Source organism: Canis lupus, chromosome 16 (genome assembly GCF_048164855.1).
Source record: "Canis lupus baileyi chromosome 16, mCanLup2.hap1, whole genome shotgun sequence".
NCBI lineage: Eukaryota > Metazoa > Chordata > Mammalia > Carnivora > Canidae > Canis > Canis lupus.
In genome coordinates, this window is record NC_132853.1 from 60,853,486 (window position 1) to 60,879,665 (window position 26,180).

Below are 26,180 nucleotides of genomic sequence, written 5' to 3' on the forward strand. Positions count from 1 at the left end.
GAAACAGAATAGCCCTCTTCATACATGTGGGTTTCCTATGCTGGACTGACTTTTATTTTTAAGATTTGTTTATTTATTTTAGAGAGGGGGAGAATCTGAAGTAGACGCCCCACGGAGTGTGGAGTCCAATGTGGAGCCCGATGCTACGACTGTGTGATCACGACCTGGGCCAAAACCAAGAGGCGGATGCTCTACCGAATGAGCTGCCCAGGCGCCCCTCCTACGCTGGACTTTTATTTATTTATTTTTTTTTTTAAAGATTTTATTTATTCATGAGAGACACAGAGAGAGAGAGGCAGAGACACAGGCAGAGGGAGAAGCAGGCCCCATGCAAGGAGCCCGACACGGAACTCGATCCCGGGTCTCTAGGATCACACCCTGGGCTGAAGGCGGCACTAAACCACTGAGCTACTGGGGTTGCCCTACGGTGGACTTTTAAATGGTGGGAGCCCAATGCCTGGAGGCCGGAGGTGGGGCAGCACCCCTCTGTTGAGGATGAGGCCCCAACATGAAAGCCAGTTGAGGCGGGGCACCAGGGGCCCGGGAGGGTGACTTGTGCAGCAGGGTCCCCCATGGCACAGGGTGGCGGGAGCAAGGGTCCACAGGCACCTACCTCCCCACCGAGGACAGCCTTGTCTGGGGCTCCCGACTGCTGTCTGCCCCCAAGATGCTCCTCAAGCTCAGCCATCTGCTTCTGCAGCTCTAAAACCTCCAGGTGCACCTGGTCCACATCACGGGAAAGCTCGTGCTGGATGATGTCTGGGTCCAGGGGTCTCTGCAGCACCTGGGGGGCCATTTCAGGGCAGCGTTAGGAAGGAGAGTGTGGGCTGGGGCAGGTAGGAGGGCGAGGAAGCGGGGAAGGACGGAAGCACCCAGCAGAACCGCAGGACAACCGGAAAGGAGACGCGGTGGCCAGTCCCTCGGCTCTGGCTTTATGCACGTATTCCCCACCGCTGCGCCCCACCTGTCTCCTGCAGCACGGACACAGGCGCCAAGGCTGGCGGGAGCCTCCAGGCCTGGAACTGCGGGACAGAAGCAGACAGCCTAAAACCCTCTTCCTGAGCCCAGCTCGGGTAGAAACAAACACGTGCAGAAAATGTAGGTAACTCGTAGGGGGCACCCCGGGGCTTGGGATGGGAGGTGGTGAGGCGAGAGGGGTGAGGCCAAGGCCTTCAGGAGCGGGGAGCACAGAAGGCAGAGGTGGACAAGGGCCAGGAAGGGAGGTCCCAGGCGCAGGGCGGCCTTGAAGTTACAGGTCGGCCAGGAGATCCCCAGAATGGGACCCTGGCAGGGCTCCAGGGCCAGCCCCTCACGCTGGCAGCTTCTCTGGATGTGTGTCCTCCTGCTGATAGAAGGAAAGGAGGAGGCGATAGAAAAAATGACATCTGCTCTACACTCTTTCCTGTTTTATTCTCAGGAAGAGAAAATATGTTTCTATTCCAGGAACTCCTATAACGAATCCCTGGTGAATATTTTATTCTTTGAATTTGTCACATACACACCCAAAGAGGTGACCATTTGGGAAACGCTTAATTGAAAAACAAGCAAAAAACACTTTGAGGCAAACATTTTTCCTTGTGATAATCGTATCACCTATAATTATCAAGGAAAAGTTAAAACTTTTTTAAAATGTCTATTTCTTGTTTGTAAACGTGTGTGTGCACACGTGTGTGTAACATTCCAACCGTGGGCAGAGCTGGAAGCAGCAAGTCTGAGTGTCCTGAGGCCCTCACCTCACGCATGTGCACAGATCTGGGACACCGTGAGCAGAAACAAGAGATTGCTGAGTCCCCTCCATCCTGAGAGTGAAAACTGCCCCCAGCAGGGTAAAGCACCAGCCTCCCGGGTGCCACCTGCATCCTGCAGTAGCTGAAGGCTCAGAATACGCTTGTGTTCAGTGGTGTGTTCTGTTCCACAGAAGATGCAAGGCATACAAAGCAGTATGATTTATGTATTTATGGACTTAAAAGGACATGTGAAAACTCCTCTTCCTGTAACCTCATGAAAAAATACCTGTGCAAAAGGAAACAGGATGTATGATACCAAAAGTACAAGCAATAAAAAGATAGATTAAACAGAGGCGCGGGCAGCCCCGGTGGCCCAGCGGTTAGCACCGCCTTCAGCCCAAGGCATGGTCCTGGGGACCGGGTATCAAGTCCCCCGTCGGGCTCCCTGCATGGAGCCTGCTTCTCCCTCTGCCTGTGTCTCTGCCTCTCTCTCTCTCTCTCTGTCATGAATAAATAAAAATCTTTAAAAATAAATAAATAAAATAAACAGAGGCGCCCAGTGCATCAGTCTGTTGGGCATCTGACTTCAGCTCAGGTCATGATCTCAGGGTCCTGGGATCAAGCCTGGTGTTGGGGTGGGGGTCCCTGCTCCACAGGGAGTCTGCCCCTACCCCTACTTGTGCTCTTGCACGCTCTTTCTCAAATAAATAAATAAAATCTTTTAAAAAACGTTTAGACAAAACTCAAAACCATAAAAACTAAAAATATTTGTGCTTCAAAGGATGTTAGCAAGAAAGTGAAAAGAGAAGTTTTAGAATGGGAGAAAAATTCTACAAATAGTACAGCTGATAAGGGATTAGTATCGAGAATATATAAAGAACTATTAGAACCCAACAATAAAAAGACAAACAACCCAATTACAAATGGTAAAGGATCTGAATAGATATTTTTCCAAAGAAGACACACAAAAGGCCAGTAAGTACATGAAAAGATGCTCCACATCATCAGTCGTTGGGAAAAATGCAAATCAGAACCACAGCAAGGTACCAGTTCGCACCCACTGGTGCCAGAATAAAAAACACAGAAAATAGGTCACGTGGGTCAGGACGTGGCCCGTCGGGATCCTCACACACGGGCGGGGGGCACATAAAACGGTGCAGTAAACGTGAAAATGATTTCATGGTCTTTCAAAAAGTGAAATACAGGGATCCCTGGGTGGCGCAGCGGTTTGGCGCCTGCCTTTGGCCCAGGGCGCGATCCTGGAGACCCGGGATCGAATCCCACGTCGGGCTCCCGGTGCATGGAGCCTGCTTCTCCCTCTGCCTATGTCTCTGCCTCTCTCTCTCTCTCTCTCTGTGTGACTATCATAAATAAATAAATTAAAAAAAAAAAGTGAAATACAGATTTACCATAGGACACAAATTACACTCCTCAACATGTACCGGAAAGAATGGGAAGCAGGGACTTGCACAGATGCTCAGACATGGCATTCACAACCATATAATCCACAATTGCCAAAAGCTGAGAACAAACACGTATCCACGATGGGGAAACAGAATAGGATGTTACTTAAGCCTTGGAAAGCATCACGAAATGCTGAGGCTACCCCCTGATGACAGACCTGGAACAAGGTGATAAGAGAAATGATCTGTTAACAAAGGGACAGCAGCCCATGTTGCCAGTGTAACAGGCGGCTCACAAACACGCAGTTGCCCAGCTACCAGCCCTATGGACTGGTCACAAACTCACAGGGTCAGTGCCAGGAACTGGTCATAACTCATAGCTGTCGCAGGGCCAGTCACAGGAATTGGTCACTAACAGCCAATACAGTGCAGGTCTCAGGATCTGGTCACAAACTGACAGCTGCCGCAGGGAAAGTCCCAGGAAGTAGTCACAAAAGGATCCCTGCCAAGGCCCAGTTCCAGGACCTCGTCACAATGCACAGCTGTGGCAGGGCCATTCCAGGAACTGATCACAAACTCACACCTGTCACATAGTCAGAAGAACTGGTTACTAACTCACAGCTCTCACAGGGCCTGTCCTAGGAACTGGTTAGTAACTCACAGCTGCCTCAGGGCCAGTCCCACGAACTGGTCACTAACAGGCAGCTTCCGCAAGGCCAGTCCCACAAACTGGTCACCAACTCACAGCTGCACAGGGTCAGTCCCAGGAACTGGTCAGGAACTCACAACTGTCACAGGACCAGTCACATAAATGGTCACTAACTCACAGTTGCCGGTGGTCAGTCACAGAATTGGTCACTAACACACAGCTGTGTCATAGCCAGTCCCAGAAAATGCTCCATTATTGATAGCTGCACAGCACCAGTCCCAGGAACTGGTCACCAACTCACAGGTGTGCAAGGCCAGTGCCAGGAATTGGTCACTAACACACAGCTGCGCAAGGCCAGTTCAGGTATTGGTCACAGTGGACCGATGTCAAAGGGCCAGTCCCAGGAACTGGTCAAAACTCACAGTGCAGCAGGGCCAACCCAGGACCTGGTTAGTAACTCACACCTGATGAGAGCTAGTCCCCGGAACTGATCACTAAGTAACAGGTGCCACAAGGCCAGTCCTAGGACGTGGTCACTAACTAACAGTGGTCGCAGACCCAGTCCCAGGAACTAGTCACAAATGGACACCTGCAGGGGGCTAGTCACAGGAAATGGTCATCAATACGGCAGTCATAGGACCTGGTCAGAAACTCACAGCTGCTGCACGGCCAGTCCTGGAAAGTGGTCACTAACACACAGCTGATGCAGGGCTAGTCCCAGGATCTGGTCACTAACAGCAGTTGAACAACTGGTCCCAGGAACTAGTCAGAAATGGACATGTGCCGTACGGCCAGTCCCAGGAATTGGTCCATAACTCACAGCTGCTGCAGGGCCAGTCGCTGGAATAGGACACTAATGCACAGCTGTGCAGCACCTGTCCCAGGAACTGGTCATGAACTCACAGGTGCACAAGGCCAGTCCCAGGAACTGGTCACTAAGTCACAGCTGCACAGGGCTAGTCCCAGGAACTGATCACCAACAGAGCTGTCGCAGGGCCCGTCACAGGAACTGGTCACTAACAAAGCTGCTGAAGGCCCGGTCCCAGGAACTGGTCACAAAGTAACAGCAGTCGCAGAACCAGTCCCGGGAACTAGTCACAGATGGACACCTGCGGAGGGCCAGTTGCAGGAGATGATCACAAAATCACAGCTGTCACAAGGCCAGTCCCAGGAACTGGTCATTAGGAAGATGTCGTAGGGCCAGTCCCAGGAACTGGTCAAACACGTGCAGCTGCTGCAGGGCCAGGCCCAAGAACTAGTCACTAACTCAGAGTTGCCACAGGGCCAGTCGCAGTAACTGGTCACTAACAGCCTCCGCATGTCCAGTCCCACGACAGTCGTCCATCCCACATGTAGGACCAATGTGCCCCGCGGGGAAGGGTGTTAGACTTGACTGGATTTGGACAGTTTCTGTTCAGATGATGCATAATCCAAGAATGATGGACGGTGGTGTCGTTTATACGTATTGGGAGCATAGTTATTGTCACTGAACTTATACCTCAAAATTACAAGCTTTCTATGTATTTCATTACAACGAAAGGAAACACAAAAAAATTCCTGGGGCGCCTGGGCTGCTCAGTGGTTGAGCGTCTGCCTTCAGTCCAAGGCGTGACCCCAGGGTCCTGGGATCGAGTCTCACATTGGGCTCCCCACAGGGAGCCTGCTTCTCCCTCTGCCTGTGTCTCTGCCTCTGTGTCTCTCATGAATAAATAAATAAAATTAAAAAAAAAAACAAAACAGAAATTCTGCATTTGCACCCTAAAGCCCGTGTTGGGACTCAGCCACAGGTGACAGGAGGGCTGGCACCCTAGGAAGCAGGGGGCATCAACCCAGCACACGACTGTGGCCTGACTCCTGATAGGCAGCCTGGCTGACGGCGAGGGTCGGGCTGCTGAGGTGTCTGTGCACAGTGGACACTGGCCCCGACCCCTGGGGCCCGTTCTCACTGCAGCGTGTCCTGAATGCGCCTCCAGCCTCACACGTCTTGGCCGGTCGCAGCCCCGTGCACGGCAAAGATAGCAGGCCCCGTGCTCTGCCATGGGTGCCTGGACTCAATGGGTCTTACTGAGTGCCGTCTTGGGCCTGCACGTTACCTCACAGTAACCCCTCCCTTGGAGGGAAACTGAGGCACAGAGCAGTCACGTGGTCCAGCCGGGAGATCCCCAGCCCCAGTGTCAAGGGGAGGCCATACCTTCTGCTTGAGCCGGGCCACCAGGACGGTGGTGAGATGCGTCCTGTCTCTGAGCCTCCTGAGCGCCTGCCCCACAGGTGCATGACCAGCTGACATGGCTCCTCCTGTAGAAAGAGTGACTCTGTCAGGCTCAGGTGCCCTATTGCCTTGGGGACATGCCGGTCGCCTGCCCTGTTTGGGGTGCAGGGCCTGTGCTGTCCAGGGCAGGGGACATGCTCCCTGCCCTCCCCTGTCCCCATATCAAGGAAGCAGGACTCTCTGCAGGGAAACAGCAGTGTCGCCACCTAGTGTCTGGCTGCGGCCAGGCGCCACCTAGTGTCTGGCTCCCAGGCCTCCGGGAGGTGGGAAAGGTGCTCCTACCAGCATAGGTCAAAGAAGGAATCAGTAGAGGTCAGAAATTATTTTGACCTGAATTATCATTGATACACTGCTTATCGAAAAATCTAGAAGCAGGGCTGCCAGGCTGGCTCAACTGGTGCAGCGTGCGACTCTCGGTCCAAGGGTTGTGAGTCCGAGCCCCACACTGACAGTACAGATTACTTAAAAAGAAAATCTTTTTAAGAAAAATTTCACAAGGGGTGCCTGGATGGGTCAGTTGGTCGAGGATCTGACTTGATCTCAGCTCAGGTCATGATCTCTGGGTCACAAGATCGAGCCCCGTATTGGGCTCTATGCTGAGCAGGGTGTGCTTCTCCCTCTGCCCCTCCCTGCTCATCCTCTCTCTTTCTGTGTTAAATAAATATTTTTTAAAAAAAGACTTACTCTTTTGAGAGCAAGAGCGAATGCGAGCAGGGGGAGGGGCAGAGGGAGAAGCAGGCTCCCCCTTGAGCAGGGAGCCCGATGCAGGACTCGATCCCAGGACCCGGGGATCATGACCTGAGCTGAAGGCAGATGCTTCACCTACTGAGCCACCCAGGTGCCCCAAAATAATTTTTTTTTAAGATTTTATTTAAAAAAAAAAGATTTTATTTATTTATGCATGAGAGACACACACACACAGAGAGGCAGAGACATAGGCAGAGGGAGAAGCAGGCTCCATGCAGGGAGCCCGACATGGGACTCGATCCCTGGTCTCCAGGATCAGGCCCTGGGCCAAAGGCAGGCACTAAACCGCTGAGCCACCAGGGCTGCCCCCAAAATAATTAAAAAAAAAAACTTTAAAAGCAAACAAATGTCAGGAATGCACTAAAGGTTGTCCTTGCAAGAACACCTGTGTCCCCAGAGCTTCCTGAAGAGAAGGCAGATGGAGTCAATGAGCTGAGTGTCTGTCTCAAGAAATGAGAAAAAGACCAACGAAATACAGGAGAAGGAAGGACAGAGAGAGTAAAGCTCACACTAGACGCTGAAGATCCAGAACACGGGCATACAGCGTCACGGGCTCCTCAAAAGGCTTTTTATAAAGATAAATCTATGGTGAGTCTAAGCAAGAGAAAGAGTCAACAAAAACCACACAATCACAAGTAAATCTAGAAACACAGTTTTACTTTGGATCCTACAGGCTTTTATTTTTTTTTTATTTTTATTTTTTTATTTTTATTTTTTTATGATAGTCACAGAGAGAGAGAGAGACAGGCAGAGACATAGGCAGAGGGAGAAGCAGGCTCCATGCACCGGGAGCCCGACGTGGGATTCGATCCCGGGTCTCCAGGATCGCGCCCTGGGCCAAAGGCAGGCGCCAAACCTCTGCGCCACCCAGGGATCCCCCTACAGGCTTTTAAAATCCATAGGATGATACTATAGTCAACTTTCAAAGAATTAAATGAAATGGACAACTTTCTAGTAAAATACAACACCACAAAGTGACACACACAAAAAATCTGGGTCATCCTTTAACTGTGAAAAAAAAAAACTGAATTCACACTTTAAAACCTTTTCACACAGAAAATCCTAAAACTGGGGGGGTGGGGGGCGGTAGGGTTGAAGTCTATTAGTTCAGGAAATATTAACATAAATCTAATACAAACTTTTTCAGCAAACAGACGAATGAGGGACATCTTCCGACACATCTGACGCCAGAACCGTGACCGTAAACCCTGACCAGGGGCATCCTGAGGAGCAACGGGCATAGGCCGATGGCACTCAGGAACACGTGCCACCTGCTGAGCTGATTCCAGAGATGGACGGTTGGTCTGACACTCAAGCAGTGAGCTGGTGACCGCACGTAAGACCTTCGCCGCAGCTGAGGGCCTGGAGCGACCGAAGGGCTGCCCCGCGGGCGAGGGCGAGGGGCCCAGGGATGCTTGCAGGGGCTGCACGCCCACGTCCTTCCTGTCCCTCCCAGCTCTGACACCGGTTGCGTAGCCCAGAAACCCAGGGAGCTCAGACCACGGAAGGCCCCGGACAATCCCGTTCCCCGCAGGGTGGGCCTGATGCAGACAGAGGCTCACCCCACACCACCCGCCTGCACCCTCCTGGGACGAGCGCATGGCAAGGATTACAGAGGGGCCACGGGGAAACCGGGCAGCAGGGATCTGCCGCAGCCTTGAGAGCTGAGCTCTGCAGGGGCGGGGACGCGGGGAGGCAGGGACGCAGGGATGGCGGCCAGGACGTCAGTGGCCTTGGGCCGGCGACACACAAGGGCATCAAGCAGAAGGTCCTAGAGTGCGCAGCCACTCAGACGTGCCCCCGGGAGTGCGCCAGGGTACGGGCACCCATCGTGCCCGAGGAAGGTGGGGCCCTGACAGATCCGGAGTCGACTCGGGGTCGGAGTTCCAGGCCGTGGCACCTGGTACGTGCGTCACAATCCAGCGTCACTCATCACACCTGTAACCGGGATAATCCCAATTCAGATGGAAAGAGCACCAGGAGGACACAGATGTCAGGACAGGATCATGTGGAGTATGGGACGGGGAACTTAACGCAAGCTGATACGCTCTTACAGCAACGGGAAAAGAAAAGTTTCAGCAGAGGAATAAGATAAGGAAAACCAAGATGGAAATGTTAGATCTGAAGTCCCATGGAGGGTCCAGGGCAGCACCGGGGGTACGAAGCCCAAGAGCCTGCAGACGGACACAGAGGAACCAGACTGAAGAAAGTCCCAGAGCTACAGGGGCCCGTGGGAGACCAACAGGACAGCCAGCATTTCACCCCTGCGGGCCTGCGTGGGAACAGAGCTTGGAGTATAGAAAACACCTGCAGAAGCAATAGCTGGAAACTCCCTAAATTTGGCAAATTCAACGCCAAACAGGATGATCTGAGGAAGTGCGTGTCCAGACACATCACCTGAGATTTGTGACCCAAGCGACAGACTCAGCCCCTGGCTCTTCGGGGACGGTGGTGCGGACGGAACCGGAACCACAGAGGACCTCTCGGAAGGAAGTGGCACAGCCAGCTCAAGGGCTGAACGCCAGGACGTCGGCTCCTCCCTTCCCACCAGCAAATACGCCCCTTCCGGGTGAAGGGAAACCAGAGAACTCTCGGCAGCACACCTGCCCTGAGAGCGGATGTCGGAGCACCTGGACCTCCAGGGCCGATGTCTGGCCGATCACCACAGACTCACATCTTTCCTCTTGAGGTTTTTTTTTTTTTTTTTAAAGATTTTATTTATTCATGAGAGACACAGAGAGAGAGAGAGAGAGAGAGAGAGGCAGAGACACAGGCAGAGGGAGCAGCAGGCCCCCTGCAGGGAGCCTGACGCAGGACTCGATCCCAGGACTCCAGATCACGCCCTGGGCCGAAGGCAGGCATCCAACCACTGAGCCACCCAGGCGCTCCATCCTCTCGAGGTTTTAAAACTACGTTTCACAGTCCAGAGCAAAAACGGTCATCCTGCCCGAAGTGGTTCTTGACAAGGGAGGTGGCACTGGCGACAGCAGGTGCAGGGACGAGGCCCGAGTGGCAGAAGGATTGCCGCCTTCCACTGCTGGCCATGCAGCGTGGGGGGAGCTGGCTGTGGTCCCTGCAGCCACCGAGGCCCTGCACACCGGTGACCCACGGGCAGGAAAGAAGTGGCCGAGGGACATACACGGGCAGGAAGCGGCCGTGCACACTCAATGCGACAAGTGCAAGTGTGGGTGGTGTGACCAATGGGCGTATCAGTTATAAAAACACCAGCAAGGGGATCCCTGGGTGGCGCAGTGGTTTGGCGCCTGCCTTTGGCCCAGGGCGCAATCCTGGAGACCCAGGATCGAGTCCCACATCGGGCTCCCAGTGCATGGAGCCTGCTTCTCCCTCTGCCTATGTCTCTGCCTCTCTCTCTCTGTGTGTGACTATCATAAATAAATAAAAATTAAAAAAAAATAAATAATAAAAAATAAAAACACCAGCAAAATGAACTTCGGAAGCTGCCCCATGTGCCGCCTATAGGATATTCACCTCAAGGGCGGGAGAGGCAGGTCAAGAGGGAACGGACCGCAGAGACACACGGAACAGACGCTAGCCACAGGAAGTCAAGTGGCGTGACCAGCAGCATGGAGTGGATGGACCTGGCCCCAGAGGGCGGCCGGGAAGACAGGACCATTCCGTCAGCACAGGAGGGCCCGTCCCCCGTACAGACACCGCGGTCCTAGTGCTGGACGCATCCAACAACAAAGCGTCACAACCCATCAACCCAAACTGACAGCACCACGATAAAAAACAAAGCTCTGCGTTACAGCAGGAGTAGAAAGGAACCTCCTCACTCTGACTCGCCTCCCTGGAAAACCCCGGGCAGGTATTAGAGTGAAACGCTGCCAAGCTTCCCCCGGGATCAGGGACAGCCCAGTGATGATCAGCGTCCCACGGGAGACCCCGCCAGGAAAAGGAGTAAGAGGGACGGGCTGTGGGAATGCCAGCCCGGGGTGGAGACCAGGTGATCTGGAGGTGGGGGTCCTGCTCCCCCTCCCTCCCCATACATCATCCCTGCCTGGCCGGCGTCTGCCCCCTAGTCCCCCAGGTAGACCCTCCGCTGGGCCAGCGCCCCAGCCAGGTTGAGGGGGCATCTGCGTGCGGCCGAGCAGGTGGGGGGCAGGGAGGTGCCCACATGGAGGGGTGAGCAGCCTGGCCCAGGGACTCCCGGGCACCGGGAACAGGGACCCGCGGCTGTGATCCTTCCTTGACCTGTGCCTTTGCATTTCCTGCACTTGCTGTAGCGTTTATATTCCAATGAAAACAAAGGCCGCGTCAGTGGGACAGAGCATGCGACAGGAGGAGACGAGGACACTTACCGGGGGCCTCAGCCGGGCAGTGGACACTGGGCTGAACGTCAGCGTAAGATGAGGACCTCTTTGCAGGATCTAAGACATCTTCTATTTGTTCCTCCAGGGTTTTAAGTTTATCCTTTAGATTTCGTATTTCCGTTTCAAGGACCATAACGTGATCTGCCCCCAAAAAACCCAGTAAATGCACAGGCACACACACGGACGCTCCCATCACCGTCACCTAGGTAGAGGCCCACTCGGGCTGGGGTGGCTGGCTTCCCTGCCCGCCCACCCATAATGCCCCCCCCCCGCCTGCGGCGAGGGCGCTCCCTAAGGAGGCAGACAGGCAGCACCCCCTCACCCCCACGCACTGGCGTCTGTGGGAGTGCACGGCGTCTCACGCGCGGGGCCGTGCTGCCTGGGGCCCTCTGCTCACGGCCACTCCTGGGCCACCAGTGGGGCCCCGCTCCGCCACAGCACAGGACACCCCGAGGAGAGGCTCAGCGTCCCCAGCCCCACACTGCCCGCCACTTGAACAGCGCCCAGCAGCTCCCCGGCCAGCGGGCTCCCGGCTGGAAGTGCCAAGGACGCAGCCCTTCGCTCTCCTCGTCCCCAACCAATAAAACGCTGTAACCCCTTTTGTGAACACGGACTCCACGAAACCTCTCTCGGGGGAAGGCTGCTGCCACACATTGATGTGATGTTTTAAAGCAGTTGTTCATTTACAGACTCCAAGTGAGCCCCTTTGGGACCCGTGGAGACCCACGTACCCCCAGCCCCTGCCCCCACCCTCGCCCTCACTCACCAGGAGCCTTCGCAGCTGCCTCTGGATGTGGCCGGGGCTCTTCTGGGCCGCCGGCCTGACTCCCTGACGGGGCAGGAGGAAGAACATGCTCACTCAGAGTCTCCATTTCTTTCCTCATCTCTGAAACAGCCCTTCGTAAGCTTGTGTTTTGCTCCTGGAGCCTCTGGATCTCATAGGACGGAAAACTTTCCTTGGTTTCTTCTTCACGATGCCTTAGGAGCACCTGGCACATACAAAAAAGAAAAGAAAAGAAAAAAAAAAAAAAAAGAAAAGAAAAGAAAACGCTGACAGCTAGGAAGACACCTGTGGCATGCTGCCCATCCAGGGCTGGCCGCATCTGCACTCCCTCCCGTCTGCCCACCCGGCGGCAGGAAACTTCCACCTAAACTGACGGGGACAATGAAAACCTTCCCAGCAGGCGCTGGGAAGACGAGCCTACTGTTTGACAGGCAGCTTCCTTCTCAGCTACAGTGGCAGCTGGTGTGGAAAAGACAGGCAGGCAGAGTGCCCACAGGGAGGGCTGCTGCGTGTGTGTGACGGCGCGTCGCCATGGAAGACCGTCTGGCGGCTCCTCCAAGGATCAAACACAGAGTGACTCCCGACCCACACTCCGCTCCTGAGCATAAGCCCAAGAGAACCAAAAACAGATGGCCCCGGCAAAACCTGCACACGCGTGTTCACGGCAGCATTTTTCACAGGAGCCAAAATGTGCAAACACAACCATCCACCAATGGATGAATGAATTAAAAAAACGTGGCAAGATGGAGCAATGTTCAGCCATGAAGAGGAGTGAAGCCCTGACACACGCGATCCCCCAGGTGAACCGTGAAGACACGCTCCGTGGCCGTCAGAACCTGAGCACAGTTGCAACCACAAACACACTCAGGGAAAGGAAGGAAAATGGGCGTAAAAGCAAAAGAACAGAAAAGAATTTTATTTATCTTTTTAAAAGATCTATTTATTTCAGAGAGAGAGCCAGTGCATGGGGCGGGCGGGGGGAGAAGCAGACGCCCCTGAGCAGGGAGCCCCACGTGGGGACTCAATCCCAGGACCCGGGGTCAGGACCTGAGCCAAACGTAGATGCTCAATCACTGTGTCACCCAGGAGCCCCCAGAAGATAATTTTAGAAGAACCAGAATTTCTGGAGAAACGAGAAAGACATCATTTGAAATAATAAATTCACTGAGGATGGCCTGGGAGCAGACCAGAAGGTGCAGGAAGGAGGGAGAGACGGGAGCATCAACAGGCTCTGCGGAAGAAGTCCTTCAGTTACGACACGCTGACCACAGTACCTTCGGATTGATGAGAACAGAAGACCACAGATGCAAGAAGTCCACCAAACTCAAAGCAAGATAAACACAAAGAAAATCCCACCAAACAGCACGTCATCATCAAATTCCTAAAACAGATCAGAGATAGAAAATGCCCAAAAGCGATGAGAACACAGCACACTCGGCACGCACAGGCACAGATACCAGGTTTCTGCTGACTTCTCATGACAGCCACTGGAATCCATGGGACAGAGGGAGGGTGGGCGTGCGGCGTGCAGGAAGGGGACGCCCCACGGCCCCGCATCCACGCTCAGCGGTGGCGTCCTGAGGAAATGACAGCGACACAGGCTACGGCCCTGAGCACAGGGCTTCACCGCGGCAGGCCCGCTGCTGGCTGTCAACACCAGAAAGTCAGATGAGCTCCAAGAAACGAGGGTCTGCAGACCCGCTGGCAGGGAAACACGGCGCCTGAACAAGGGGGGCAGGGAGCGCAGCCCGGCAGACTGCCTGGTCCTGGTCTGAGCCCTAGGAGAGCCCCTGGCACAGACACGGGCCTGCAGGGTCCCCCTGACACACGGACATGGGACTGCAGGACCCTACTCCGTCCGGCATGGACACAGGCCTGTGGGGTCCCCTCCCCACATGGACACGTGCCTGCAGGGTCACCCCACACACACAGACACAGGCCTGCAGGGCCACAGCTGTGCTCACTGTGCGAGGGGGCCGCCGCCCCAGTACCGCCCAGTCTGCAGCCCCCGGTTCCCTGCAGCCCCAGTGGCGCTCCAGCCAGTCGGCGAGCTCCCGGGGACGCATGAGCATAGCCTGCGCACCAGGGTGGCAGGGGCTAGCCGAGCATCTCAGCGGCCGCCCGGAAGGGATGGGCTGTGCGGTGCGACACACAACCATTTACGTTGTGTTTTGAAGAATTACAATGATGTAAAAAACAGTCACTGCACAAGTGGAAAAACCTCCAAATCCGATAGCAAGACCTGACCTGCCCAGAGAGAGCACGTGCCTGGGAACATGGACGAGGTCCACACGGAGAGGCCACCAGAGCCGCAGGACAGCGCCCCGAAGGTCGGCCCCCGGGGAAGGCCGCGGCCTCTGGGAACGTGCGCTGATGAGCCCGCGGCGAGCCTCGTGCTGGGTCACACCCCCCATTCACGCTTTGTGAAGGGGACGCGTGGCACAGACGAAGGCTCCGACGCTCCAGGTAACGAGGCCCACCACTCGTTCGGGTCCACAGAAGCGACAGAGGCTGCACGAGGCAGCGCTTGGGGCCCGACAGGAGCTGAGCGGCCAGACCCAGGACCTTCCACAGGCCGTGCTGCTAAGCTGAAATTGCTGGATTTCTGCGGCGGCCACGCGGTACTTTTCCTTCCAGAAGGAAGCGAGTTTTTTATCTCCCGAACACAGGCCCCAGCTTCCCAACGCTGCCGGCACACCATCCCTGGCTCGCTCTGCACCCGTGCTGCATTCCAGCCCCGACCCCGTGCCGAGGGCTCCCCTGGACACTGCAGGCAGAGGGGCCACCGTCTCCCTGCAAACGCCCACCCCCTTCCTGTGCCCTTCGGGATGTTTCCCACCAAGCCTCCCAGCTGCTCCCGCACGAGGGGCCTGTCGCTGGCCCAGCCCTGCTCAAAGACCTCCTCTGCCGCTTGTGGGGCAGGGACCACCCGTCTCGGGGTCTTCCCTCTTAGTGTGCGACGGAGAGACCGCATCAGCCCCAAGGCCCTGGGCAGCCCAGCCAGCTCCGAGAGTCAGGGTCTCATCTGTGACACGGCGTGGCAATGAAGCCTTGGGGGCACAGCCCCCCCCGCCCCCCCACGCCCTGTGCCGGGAGGGCCTGTGCTTTGCGGGACGGACACGGCAGGATGACCAATACCATCCTTGCCGGAGCTGCATGCACACGACTCGGGCCCGGTGGCAAGACGGCGCGGCAACGGGCACAGTGGGTATTGCTGGCTCATCCTCCTCGTACTTGCCAGGGGCCCACCTAGACCGCTTGGGCAGCCTACCTGGTGACCACTGCATCCTTCCCACATGGCCCATCGCTCACCTGCCAGTGGGTCCTTGCCCCACGGCACAGAGGGACCCGCAGGGCTTAGGGGTCGTCCTCCCACTGTGTCAAACAGTGCACAGCATCCTCCTGTTGATCCTGGCTCTGAGGCCCCACGTCTCTGACCACCTTGCGGTGTGGCCTGCTGCATCCCCCTCACCCTGGCTCCGGGCCCCAAGGCCAGGCCCCCCACAGGATCCAAGGTGTGCACATGAATGGGCAGGAGCGGGGTGACTTCCCAGCATGGTGGGCGGGGTATGACCTTCATGTGACTCCCAGGACAGCCCTGCCTCGCACACCAACGGCAGGGTGAGCACCAGCACACAGGGCGCAGCCAGAGGCCCAGGGCCACTTCCCCTCTGCAGCGGGCATGTGAGCCGTGCGTGCTCTCCTCTCTGCAGCCTGGCTACTGTGCGCGCTGGTGCAAGCAGGCCCGTGGACAGTCGCCGGCCTCCAGTCGCCCTTCCCGCCCCCCAGGCTAATGACGGACGGCTGAGGGGACAGGCTGCTGGAAAGATCCTCGGGCGGATCCCAGTAGCTCTGTTCTCCCGAACAACCGGCTGAGTGACTTTTCGTAGAAGGACAGAAAGGCAGAGGAAGCAGGACAGTGCTGACACACCACCTGGCACTGTCCCAGAAGGCGCCTCTCCCGTGGCTTCCCTTGGGGGCCGTGAGGTGGACGCATGCTGGGCTGCGGCTTCCTGGGATGCTGCCTGTGGGCCACATGCCTCACACTGGATGCCGACGCTCCCTCAGAGACTCTGCGGAGAACCTTCCCACCCCTGCCAGCCTCCAGTGCTCACCTGCTCCCCTCGGTGCCCCCTCTGGGGCCACGTCGCTCCCCACGCTGCCTTTGCCGGCACCTGGCCTGCTCCCCATGTCCCCGTGCTGTTCTGTGCATAAGGACGCCAGTCATACCAGACGAGGGCCCACCTGCTTCCAGGTGACCTCGTCTGAACCGCCCGCAGCCACAGCGACCCTGTCTCCCCGGAAGGCGGCACCCGGGGGGTTGGCGGCGAGGACCCCGACCTGTCCCTTCGGGGCCACCGTTCAGCTTGTGGGCACCTCATGGTCAGTGTCAGGCTCTGGGCGGCTCTCCATCAGTGAAGGGATCTTGTGAGGAGGAAACGACCATGGCTGCATGTCGGTGCCTCAGATGCCACGTGTGAAGACGTGTGTTTTTGGGATAAACTCCAGCCCCTTAGTCCTGTCCCTCCTGGAGAGATGCGGGCCCCAGTCCAGGAGGGCCCCTGGCTGCTCGTGGATTCCCACCCCATCTGATGGGACGTGCACCCTCCGACATCAGCGCCGAAGCTACCAGGACAAGCATTCCTGACAATTTCTAAAGTGAGTAAGTGATCTGACCCTGTGGCCTGCGGTGGTGCAGGAAGGACACTGGTGCCCCTGCCACCCGCTGACCCCCCACACCCCAGCCTTCCTGCCGCTGGGAGCCTCCGCGCTCACAGGCCGTGTCCTCCCTGGGGCTGTGGCTCCTGCCCCGCCGTCCACACAGACGCCGGGTCAGTGTCCTGGGCTCTGACAATGTCCACAACGACCCAGACGTCATCAAACATTAACTCTGACTCTGCGAGAACTTAACATTCTTGAGGGAAGAAGCAGAGGTCCTGGGCTCCAGGCTGGTTAGGACAAGGCAGGAACATACACCCCGGATCAGGGCCCACACGCTCTACTGACAGGCTGGGCGCCCAAACGTAACTCTCCCAACACCGGTTAGGAGCTGAGCCTACGAACAGGCGGCCACCACAGCGTCTTGGAGGAAACCTTGCCCCACCAGGTCCCTGTGAGAAGCCAGAAGTCAGAACAGCTGCGGGCTTTGGGGGTGACGGGGACCGGTGGGGAGGGGCGTGCCCGCAGGCTGGGCGCCCTGGACACACTCACCTGAGCCGCGCGCTGAAGATCTGTGTGTCTCACTGATGTAAGCAGGAGGCCTGGAAAGATCCTCCTGCACCGCCTCCCGGTCGGCTCCCCGACCTCGTGCAGGCCCTGCCCCCCCGACTGAGGACCCCTGCTGTGGGTTCGGAGCCTGGCCCTGCCCCTCCCAAGCTGCCCCACAGGGTCCCTGCATCTGCACCACAGCACCGGCCTCAGCACCAGAACTGAGGGCCAGCAGACAAGGTTCTCGGGCGGCCTGGCACCGGGAAGCACTCGGGCGGCACGCGGTAGTCCCGCCAGGCAGGATCACGGCGCAAGGCAACCCACGCCACAGCAGTGTTACAGTGACTGTCTGGATGGCATGATGTTTGAACGTAGGGTTTTCTGAGGTTTTGAGAGACAAACAAGAGTCTGCGTCCAGAGTTGCTGTGGCCCTCTCGGTGTCAGACTGGCCGAGACACTGGGAGGGGCCGGGGCGGGGAAGGCCAGGGCTGAGGGGAGGCTCGAGGAGTGGGCTGCTGGGGCCCTGGCGTCGCCAGCAGAGGCCCAGCGAGGGCAGCGGCACTGACCTGCACCTCCTTGTCGGGGAGGAGCCCGCGTGTCCTCAGCGCCTCCACGGCCCAGTCCCTCTCCAGGCTCAAGGCCTGCAGCACCACCTCCTGGTCACGCAGCGTCCGCTCGGTCTCCTGCAGCTTGGCAGCAGCCTGGAACACACAGAACACAAGTGGGGCTCAGTTCCCGCCGGGAGGGCTCCCGGGCCACAGCACCAGCCTTGGGGTCCTTCTTGGGGAGCAGATGGCAGGCGCCTGAACGAGCGGCCCGTGTGGCCCAGGACCCCAGCACGGGCACCGAGGGGCACCACTGCCACGATAAACACTAAAATGCTACGGGCGGCTGCGGGCAGGAGAGGGACGCGCTTCATTCCTTAATGTTTGCTGCTCAGGGAGGCTCCGCAGTTTCCAACTGGAACGACGACGTGGCGAGAGCCCAGAGCCCTCCTCCCGGCCCACTCGGTGCAGGACGAACCTGACGGGGCTGGGGGTGCAGACCTGATCTCGCGCCTCGGTCAGGGCCTGGATCAGGTCCTCGGACTTGCGGTAGTGGTCCCTCTCCACGCTGTCACAGCGCTGCCGCCAGTCCAGCTCCAGCTGCGCCCGCTCACGCTCCAGGCACCGCTCCCTGTCTGCTGCCGCCGACAGCTGCTGTTTGTACCTGCGGGATGGGACAGCACGGACGTTACCGTGTTGGACGTGACAAGCAGAGCTGTGCTGCAGGCGACGGGGTGAAGGGAGGGCGCCGCCACGTGGCAGTAGGGCCCCTGTGGGCCAGCCCCCGCTCCCCGGGGCTCTGGGGCACATGACATGCTCAGGGGTTGCAGCCGGGAGGAGCCTGTGCAGTGTAGACACCCACGCACGGGCAAGCTCGGGTTCAGAGAGGAGCGGACGGCAGGGACTCCCAGCACCAAGGAAGCCAGTACCATGGAAGGTCAAACTCAGGAAACACAAGAACTGATTCGTAAGAAGAGAGGAGAGGAAAGCCAACAAACTTGAAGAAAAAAAAAGAAGTGATTCCAGCAGAGAAATGTGAGATTTCAGAGCTGCAAGGAGCGAGCACTGGAGAGCGTGGGAATGCGGGCAGAGGGGAGCAGAGAGCTCAGAGCCTCCAGGACACACACAGAGCCCTCCAGAGAGGACCCACATCCATCTAAGAGCAGGTCCAGGGAGATCAGGATGCAAGAGACGAAGGAGGAAAGCCAGCACAACCGGGGGGATGCACATCCTTGGACCAGAGAAGCTCGCGAGCACTAGGCGGGGAGCGGCACAGACGCCATGTGCACTGTGAGCCCCAGCTAGAAAGAGAAGGGTGAGAGATAGCAGTGCCAGAGGGGCGCCGGGCTCCCCGTCGGCCACACGGGGGCAACGCACGCTGGGAGGCTCTGGGTGGCCCCTGGCCGGGTGGCCGGGCTGCGAGCACCACAGGACCCACGCGCCCCAGCACTGCGCCTGGAGGGAGTCTCCTGCTGGCCCTGAGATGCAGCAGCTGCACGGTGACCGGTGACTGCAGGGTCAGGGCCTGTGGGCGCCGACGGCTCACAGCCGCTGGGAAGGACTCTGCTGCCAGCCTGAAGCAGCCCGGGAAGAAAGGCAGCTTGGCCGCAACACCATGGTCCCCACCTAGTGAGACCCTCTGTCGGGGACCCAGCTGAGCGAGCCGGACTCCTGAGCACAGAAACGCAGATAATAAATGGGACGTTTGGGCATCCCTGAGTGGCCCAGAGGTTTAGCGCCGCCTTCAGCCCAGGGCCTGATCCTGGAGTCCCGGGATTGAGTCCCATGTTGGGCTCCCCACGTGGAGCCTGCTTTTCTCTCTGCCTCTTTCTCTCTGTCTCTCATGAATAAATAAATTAAAAATCTTAAAAAAAAAAATCCAGGGGAGAAATGATTTGGAATTGAGCATCCTACACCCAGCAACTCAGCACTCCTCCTCAAGAAGGCACACCTGGGGACAACTTCAGACACAAAGGCTCACAGCAGGGGGACGGGGCCTCACAAGCTGGGGAGAGCCCACTTGTTCGTTTTTTAAAAAGACTTATTTATTTATTTATTTATTTATTTATTTATTTATTTATTGAGAAGGAGCAAGTGAGAGAGCTGGGGGAGGGGCAGAGGGAGAAAAAATCCCAAGCAGACTCTGAGACTGAACCCAGAGCCCGATGTGGGGCTCAATCTCACGACCCTGAGGTCATGGCCTGTGCTGAAACCAAGAATCAGCCGCTCAACCAACTGAGCCACCCAGGCGCCCCCGAGTTGTTTATTTTTAAAATGTCCATGGAGGGTCAACACTTTGTTCAACGCCAGGAAATGCCAGCCTGTCCCCTGACCATCACGTGTCCACATGCCCACGCTCCCTGCACTCGGGTCCCAGAGTAGGTTCTCTGTCCACAGAATTAAAGTAGAAACCAGTAACAAAAAGATTTCTGGAAATCTCAAAATGACGGGAAACTTAGCAACACATTTCTAAACAGCCCATGGACCACAGAAGAAATCACAAGGAAAATTAGAAAGTATTTTTAATGAAATAATATCAAAATCTGTGGGACATAGCAAAGTAGTGCTCAAAAGGAAATTCACAGCATGACATGCTTATGTTTGTTAGAAAAGAAGAAAGGTCCAAAAATCATAATTGAGGACCCCATCATTAGAAGCTGTCAAAAGAACATCAAATTAAGGCCAAAGGAAGAGAAGAAAGAAAATAACGAAGATGAGAATAGGTATCAGTGAAAGTAAAATTCCAGAAAACAACTGTGAAAAGTCAATGAAACCAAAGGCGATTTCTTTAAAAAGATTGGTAAAATCAAGAGATCTCCAGCCAGACTGACGGAGAACAGGTCCACACACCTGGGGAGACACGAACACCACCGCCAGCTTCGTACCAGTAACGTCAATGACGGCGGGAAATGGGCAAACTCCCCCAAAGACAAAACTGACACAGAAACACAGGAAACCTGCAACACGCACGCAGAGGAGCCAGACGCAATGTGCACCCGGGTGGCTCGGGGCTCGGGGGAACTGCGGGGCACTGGCAGGCCCGGGACAGGATTCAGTCTCGGCTGCGGGGGTGGCTGAGAGGGGTACACGCGGGTCAAGATTCACCAACCATACAGGTGAAGTGAGTGCATCTTCTTATATTTAAACTATTCCCGGAGAGGACACGCTCTTTACCCAAGCACTCACTCCGTCTGATGAGGTGTCAGCAGTCAGACAGGCGACACGAGGGGTGACTGCACACGGGACCAAGCAGCAAGACCGCGGCCTGGCGCCCAGGAAAGGCCTTCTCCGGACTCCCGTCCATCACCCCACCCTGCGAGCTCCTCCTCACCCTTGCTCTCCCTTCTCACGACCAGATGTTTGTTTTCTATTTCCTGTTTCTCATCTTTTTCCCTCGACAGAAGTTTGTTTTCTGTTTCCTGTTTCTCATCTTTTTCCCTCGACAGGATGTGAGGCTGGGGCCTTGGTTCTGTTCCTGTTTGTACCCTGAGCGCCCAGCATGGCACCGGGGCCCCCAGGAGGCGTGCGGGGAGAAGACCCCCGTGGGGAGGAGGTGGGGGAAGTCACCTTCCGACGTCCTGCTGGCACCGGGCCAGATGTGCCTTGAGCTCCCCTGCTTCCTCCTGCAGAGACTGAATCTGAAGGTCCCTGGAGATTATGTCCTTGGACAGCTGAGCAACCTGGGCATCCCAGCCCGACCTCAGAGTCGATGCATCTTCCCGAAGTCTGCACAAAGAAGGGGAGCTGTGTGAATATGGGCGTGTGGCCCCCTCAAGCTTTCTTTTACGTGGCGCCCCCAACACACGCGCAGCCCTCAAAGGAAGTCGACACCAGGGTCTCCTCCACACCCACGTCTCCACATCAGGCAGAGACCTCCTCGCCCAGATTGGGAAACAGTCTTACCCAAGAAGAAATATCCACCCAACCATTCCACCCACCCCAGTGTCCACTAAAGACCTACAACAGGCCACGCCGACGCCGGCTGTTCAGGGGATGGGTGAGCCATGGAGGCCTTGGGGTGGCCACGCCTCGTGCAGCCCCCCACATGGACGTTCGACAGCTTTTTCAAATTCAACAGTAAAATGAGGCCATACAGAACCCTTTCCACCACCCAGTAGAGTCACCGGAGAGAAACTAGAGAAGACACCTAGAGACACAGGCTGGGGAAGCCATAGCACCAGCTGTGCGACGGGCGCTGGGTCCCCCCGCCCGCAGCCCGGGAGGCTGGCTTCCCTGTCATTCCAGGGAGCAGTGCGGATTGCCACCTCAGGGGGGAGCAAGCCCCACCTGGAGGCATCGAGACCTTCGGGCCCAGCTGCCGACCTGTCTGGAAGCAGCACGTCGTAAATGTGGGGTCACAGACGTTCTCAGAGGAGAGAGTCTGTCAAAACAGAGTTCCCAGCATTATTTTTAGCCACAGGAAAAAGACCATTTTTCTTCATATGCTTTCAACAAATTATTTTTAGTACAATTCGTGCAAACTCACCCTGACCCTTACCTAAAATAACATGGCCTGTTCTGAATCACAGAGGGCTGCACGGGGTAGGGAACCTCAGAGCACACCCAGGTACGACACTGTGCAGGTGACAGGAGTGTGGGCCCGCTCCGGGACCACAGGGCGGCCAGGGTGACAAAGTGCAGGCAGGGACCGTTGCCAGGGTGGCACATGTGACCGACATGGTACATGTGACTGACACATGTGACCCTGGAGCCACGTCCCCACAGGTCTGGGCCTCCACTGGCTGCACCGCAGCACCACCAAGTGTCTGACACGATGGGGGGTGAGGGCTCTCCTCAGGCTGCGTTCCCAACCACACGTCACGAAGAAGTTGGCTGGACACAAACACCCGGACCCCGTTCTGGATTCATCACCCATTTGTTAGCAATTCTAAGGGGCAGAGGACCTCGGGGTGGAGGTAACCCATCACTGAGGCTTTTCCTGACTTTCCAGATAGGAAAGAGCAGCTGCAGCCCTAGAGGTCACCTGCCCAGGCCTCAGATAGCATCAGGGCACTTCTGCTTGGACTTCCTGCTGCACTCCCCAACTCTGCTCCTATGAACCCCAAGTGTGGCAGCTCCCTCCCCCACCAGAGAATGGGAGAAGCTGCTGGAACTCAGGAGCTGCATTTGTAGGTCTTCTCAGTTTCCAAAGACACCGACCAAGCCATCTGCCTCCCGCAGGGCTCTGCTTGTGCTCCCAAGTACACTCTAGCTCCTGCTCGAATTTGCTCGGACCAACCCAGCCCAGTACGGTCAGAGCTCTGGAGAGCAGGGTGCTCCCCCTGAGAATCGGGTGTGCTGCTGACCACGGGGCCGCGGGCCACACACGGCTTCTGAGCATGTGGCTGGTCTGAATTGAGAGGTAGCTTCAAAATTTAGCACCCCGAAAATGTAAAATACCTCCCGTAGTAAAATACCTCCTGTAGTAATTCTTTTAGGCAAAATATCATTTAGTTTTTATATGGATTACCTGTTAATGACATGCAACATGATTAATTTCCCTTCTGTCTTTTTGTGCCTTAACTGTGGGCACTGGAAGTGGCCTGTGTGGCTGGTCGTGATCTGTGGTATGTGACACGGTCGGGTTCCCGCAACACCTCGTGGGGCCACAGCCTCTCTACTGTGGCGTTCACGACCCGATGCTCTCAGGTAAATCATCACAAATATGCCCAAAGAAATACCTCAAAATCTGGGCTGTTTTTGTTGCTGGTTTTCTTTTCTTTTTTTAAAAAAAGATGTTATTTATTTTTATTTATTCATGAGAGACACAGAGAGAGAGAGAGGCAGAGACGCAGGCAGAGGGAGAAGCAGGCTCCATGCAGGGAGCCCGATATGGGACTCGATCCCGGGTCTCCAGGATCACGCTCTGGGGTGCAGGGGGTGCTATACCGCTGAGCCACCCGGGCTGCCCTGTTGCTGGCTTTCACACAGCGCGTGTCTTAGTATGAGAAGACATGGGCTGTGATGGTGAGCGCAGGTGGAAGGAGGCCGGCCTGGGGCTGCTACACAAGGAACTTCGTAGATTCCCAACAGCAGCCCAGAGAAGGGCCCACGCGAAGCCCGGAGCTCAGGGTATGACGGGAACACACACGCCCGTTAGACTGTCACTTCTGCTTCTCTAACTACTGTGGCTTGCATCGAACAGATCAAACAAGGCTGTTTGTTCAATCTAAGGAAATCTTCTTGAATAAGCTTTAACTTCCTGGTGCTGCACAGTAAGAGCCATCGTCCCCCTGACGGCAGTATAATTTGGCAGAGCACCCTCTTGGAGCCGGGCACATGTCCCAAACATACAGTAAGTGCTAAGTAAGGTGAACACGAGCCAATGACCGTGTTGACCATCTTAATCATTTTTAGTAAACACAGCTTCTCCAAGGATCACCTCCCCACTGGCAGCCAGGAGCCTGGAGTCCAACTCCAAGTCCATTTCCAGTGGTCCTACATGCATGTGTGTCGGCCTGGACGCTATGCACAGCAGCCTGGTCTACACGTTGGAAAGAAAACTGGGTTTAGTAAGAAAGCAGTTAATGGAGCATCTGCTTGCAAACCAGTCTGGCAGCTCCTCAAATGATCAAACCATCGGATCCACCAATTCCCCTTCTGGATAGATCCCCCCTGAAATTTTAGAGACACCTGAATAGATATTTGCACACTTATGTCCACAGCAGCCAAAAGGTGGACACGACCCAAGTGTCCACGGACAGATGAATGGGGAAAGAGAACGTGGTCCATCCACACCTCAGAGCCCTACTCAGCCGCAGAAAGGAAGGACATCCTGTCACCGGCAACATGGGTGGGCCTGCAAGGCATTATGGTGACAGACACGGGAGGATTCCACTCACAAGAGCGACCTGAGGTCAGCCGTGTCAGACACCGAGCCCAGACAGGCTTCTGGGAGGTTGGGGGGGATGGGAAGTCAGTCTGGTGGCTGCACAACAACACGAATGTACTTAACGCCAGCAAACTGTGCGCTTTACATGGTTAATGTGGAAGTTATACACTACGTATATTTTCCCACAAATAATCGCATACACTCACACCTACGCACACACACACACACTCCTGTGGATAACAGAGGAGACAAAGCACTAGGGAAGACGACCAGAGGGCTGCCGAGATGCCCACCCGCACTCACTGGTCCACGGCGGCATCCTTCTCCTTCAGGGCGTCGGCCCGCCTCCACTCTGCCCTGCGGAGCTGCAGCTCCAGGGTCTCGCAGCGGGCCTGCAGCTCCAGGGCCCGGGCCTCCAGCGCCCGCAGCTGCTCCGCGTGGGCCTCCTTCACAGCCACCAGTGCCACGTCCCTCTCCCGGGCCAGGTGGTCGAGCTCCTCGTGCCTGCAACAGGTGGGGCAGGGCAGTGTACACACCCCCATCCCGGGTCCCGCACCTCTGACCTCAGCCGCAGCACACCCATCTGCTCACACTCCTCAGGGAGACACTGGCTCAACAGCTCAGATGTCAGGTCCTTGCATGACTCCGGAGCTCAACACCCCCCAGAAGACAACATCCACAACAGGAGCTCTAGTAGAGCCATCCTGCCGCCACCCTGCCGGCTTTCCGACCAGCCCCCAAGAGCAGGGCACAGGCAATGTGCTGCCTCTGCAGCCCAGCAGCATCCCCCGGAACCTGGGGCTCCCCTGTGACTTGGGGCCGTGGGACGCCAGCCGTGCTTCTGTCTTTGCAGGAAATGCCAAGGCTATGAGATGTCCATGGCCAGGACAGATGATCATCTTGACAGAGCACCAACCTGGCAGGTGTCGTGTGGACAGCTGATGGGCAATGCTCAGGACTTTTTATGCTTTTACTCTAGTTGGTTTCAATAAAAAGTTAAATACACTAAAAAATAAAATTTGGGACACCTGGGTGGCTCAGCGGTAGAGCATCTGACTTTGGCTCAGGGTGTGACCCTGGGGTCCTGGGATCGAGTCCCGCATCAGGCTCCCCACAGGGAGCCTGCTTCTCCCTCTGCCTGTATCTCTGCCTCTCTCTGTGTGTCTCATGAATAAGTAAATAAAATCTTTAAAATATATATATACATAATTGTACACAATTTCATTTATTTATTATTTTTTGAGAGAGACCGGGGTGGGGGGGTAGAGGGAGGGAGAGAAAGTATGTTATTTAGGCTTCACACTAACACAGCCTGATGTGGGGCTTGAACTCACAACCCTGAGATCATGACCTCAACAGAAATCACGTGGGACGCTGAACCGACGGAGTTCTCCAGAAGGCCTCGCGTGGTTTCTTTTAGATCCATCAGCATTTTCAGTGAGATGGTGAAGCCTTATCCAAGCAAGACACATTAGAGTACTTTCCATTCTAATTGCAATTAAGCCTCATCTTATTTATCTTACAACCTGTTCAATATTTACTACCTTCCATTAGCAAAAAAAAAAAAAAAAAAAAAAAAAAAAAACACACACACACACACACAAAACAAAAAACCATGTGCTACTTGCTGTGCTTTCCAGTGTCTGGCAGCATAAGCCTTTCTCCTCCATCAAACCAGGAAAAGT

The 26,180-nt window shown here is 56.1% G+C and overlaps 1 protein-coding gene across 16 annotated transcripts in view; it reads right to left on the bottom strand.

The window, feature by feature from the left end:
* CCDC57 (coiled-coil domain containing 57) overlaps positions 1–26,180 on the bottom strand; it is a 101,814-nt gene that overhangs the window by 53,047 nt on the left and 22,587 nt on the right. For 15 of the 16 annotated variants that reach the window (XR_012009408.1, XR_012009407.1, XR_012009409.1 and 12 more), the window contains 8 exons: positions 24,799–24,999; positions 21,231–21,389; positions 18,165–18,327; positions 17,685–17,819; positions 11,893–12,115; positions 11,115–11,267; positions 5,971–6,074; positions 614–784 (listed from right to left, as the gene is read on the bottom strand). Coding sequence is in view for 8 of the 16 variants with exons in the window: in XM_072782055.1 (XP_072638156.1) it covers positions 614–784; positions 5,971–6,074; positions 11,115–11,267; positions 11,893–12,115; positions 17,685–17,819; positions 18,165–18,327; positions 21,231–21,389; positions 24,799–24,999 (1,309 nt within the window). In the remaining 8 variants the exon portion in view is untranslated. The remainder of the gene's footprint in view (positions 1–613; positions 785–5,970; positions 6,075–11,114; positions 11,268–11,892; positions 12,116–17,684; positions 17,820–18,164; positions 18,328–21,230; positions 21,390–24,798; positions 25,000–26,180) is intronic. The other variant, XM_072782057.1, reaches the window with a different exon arrangement.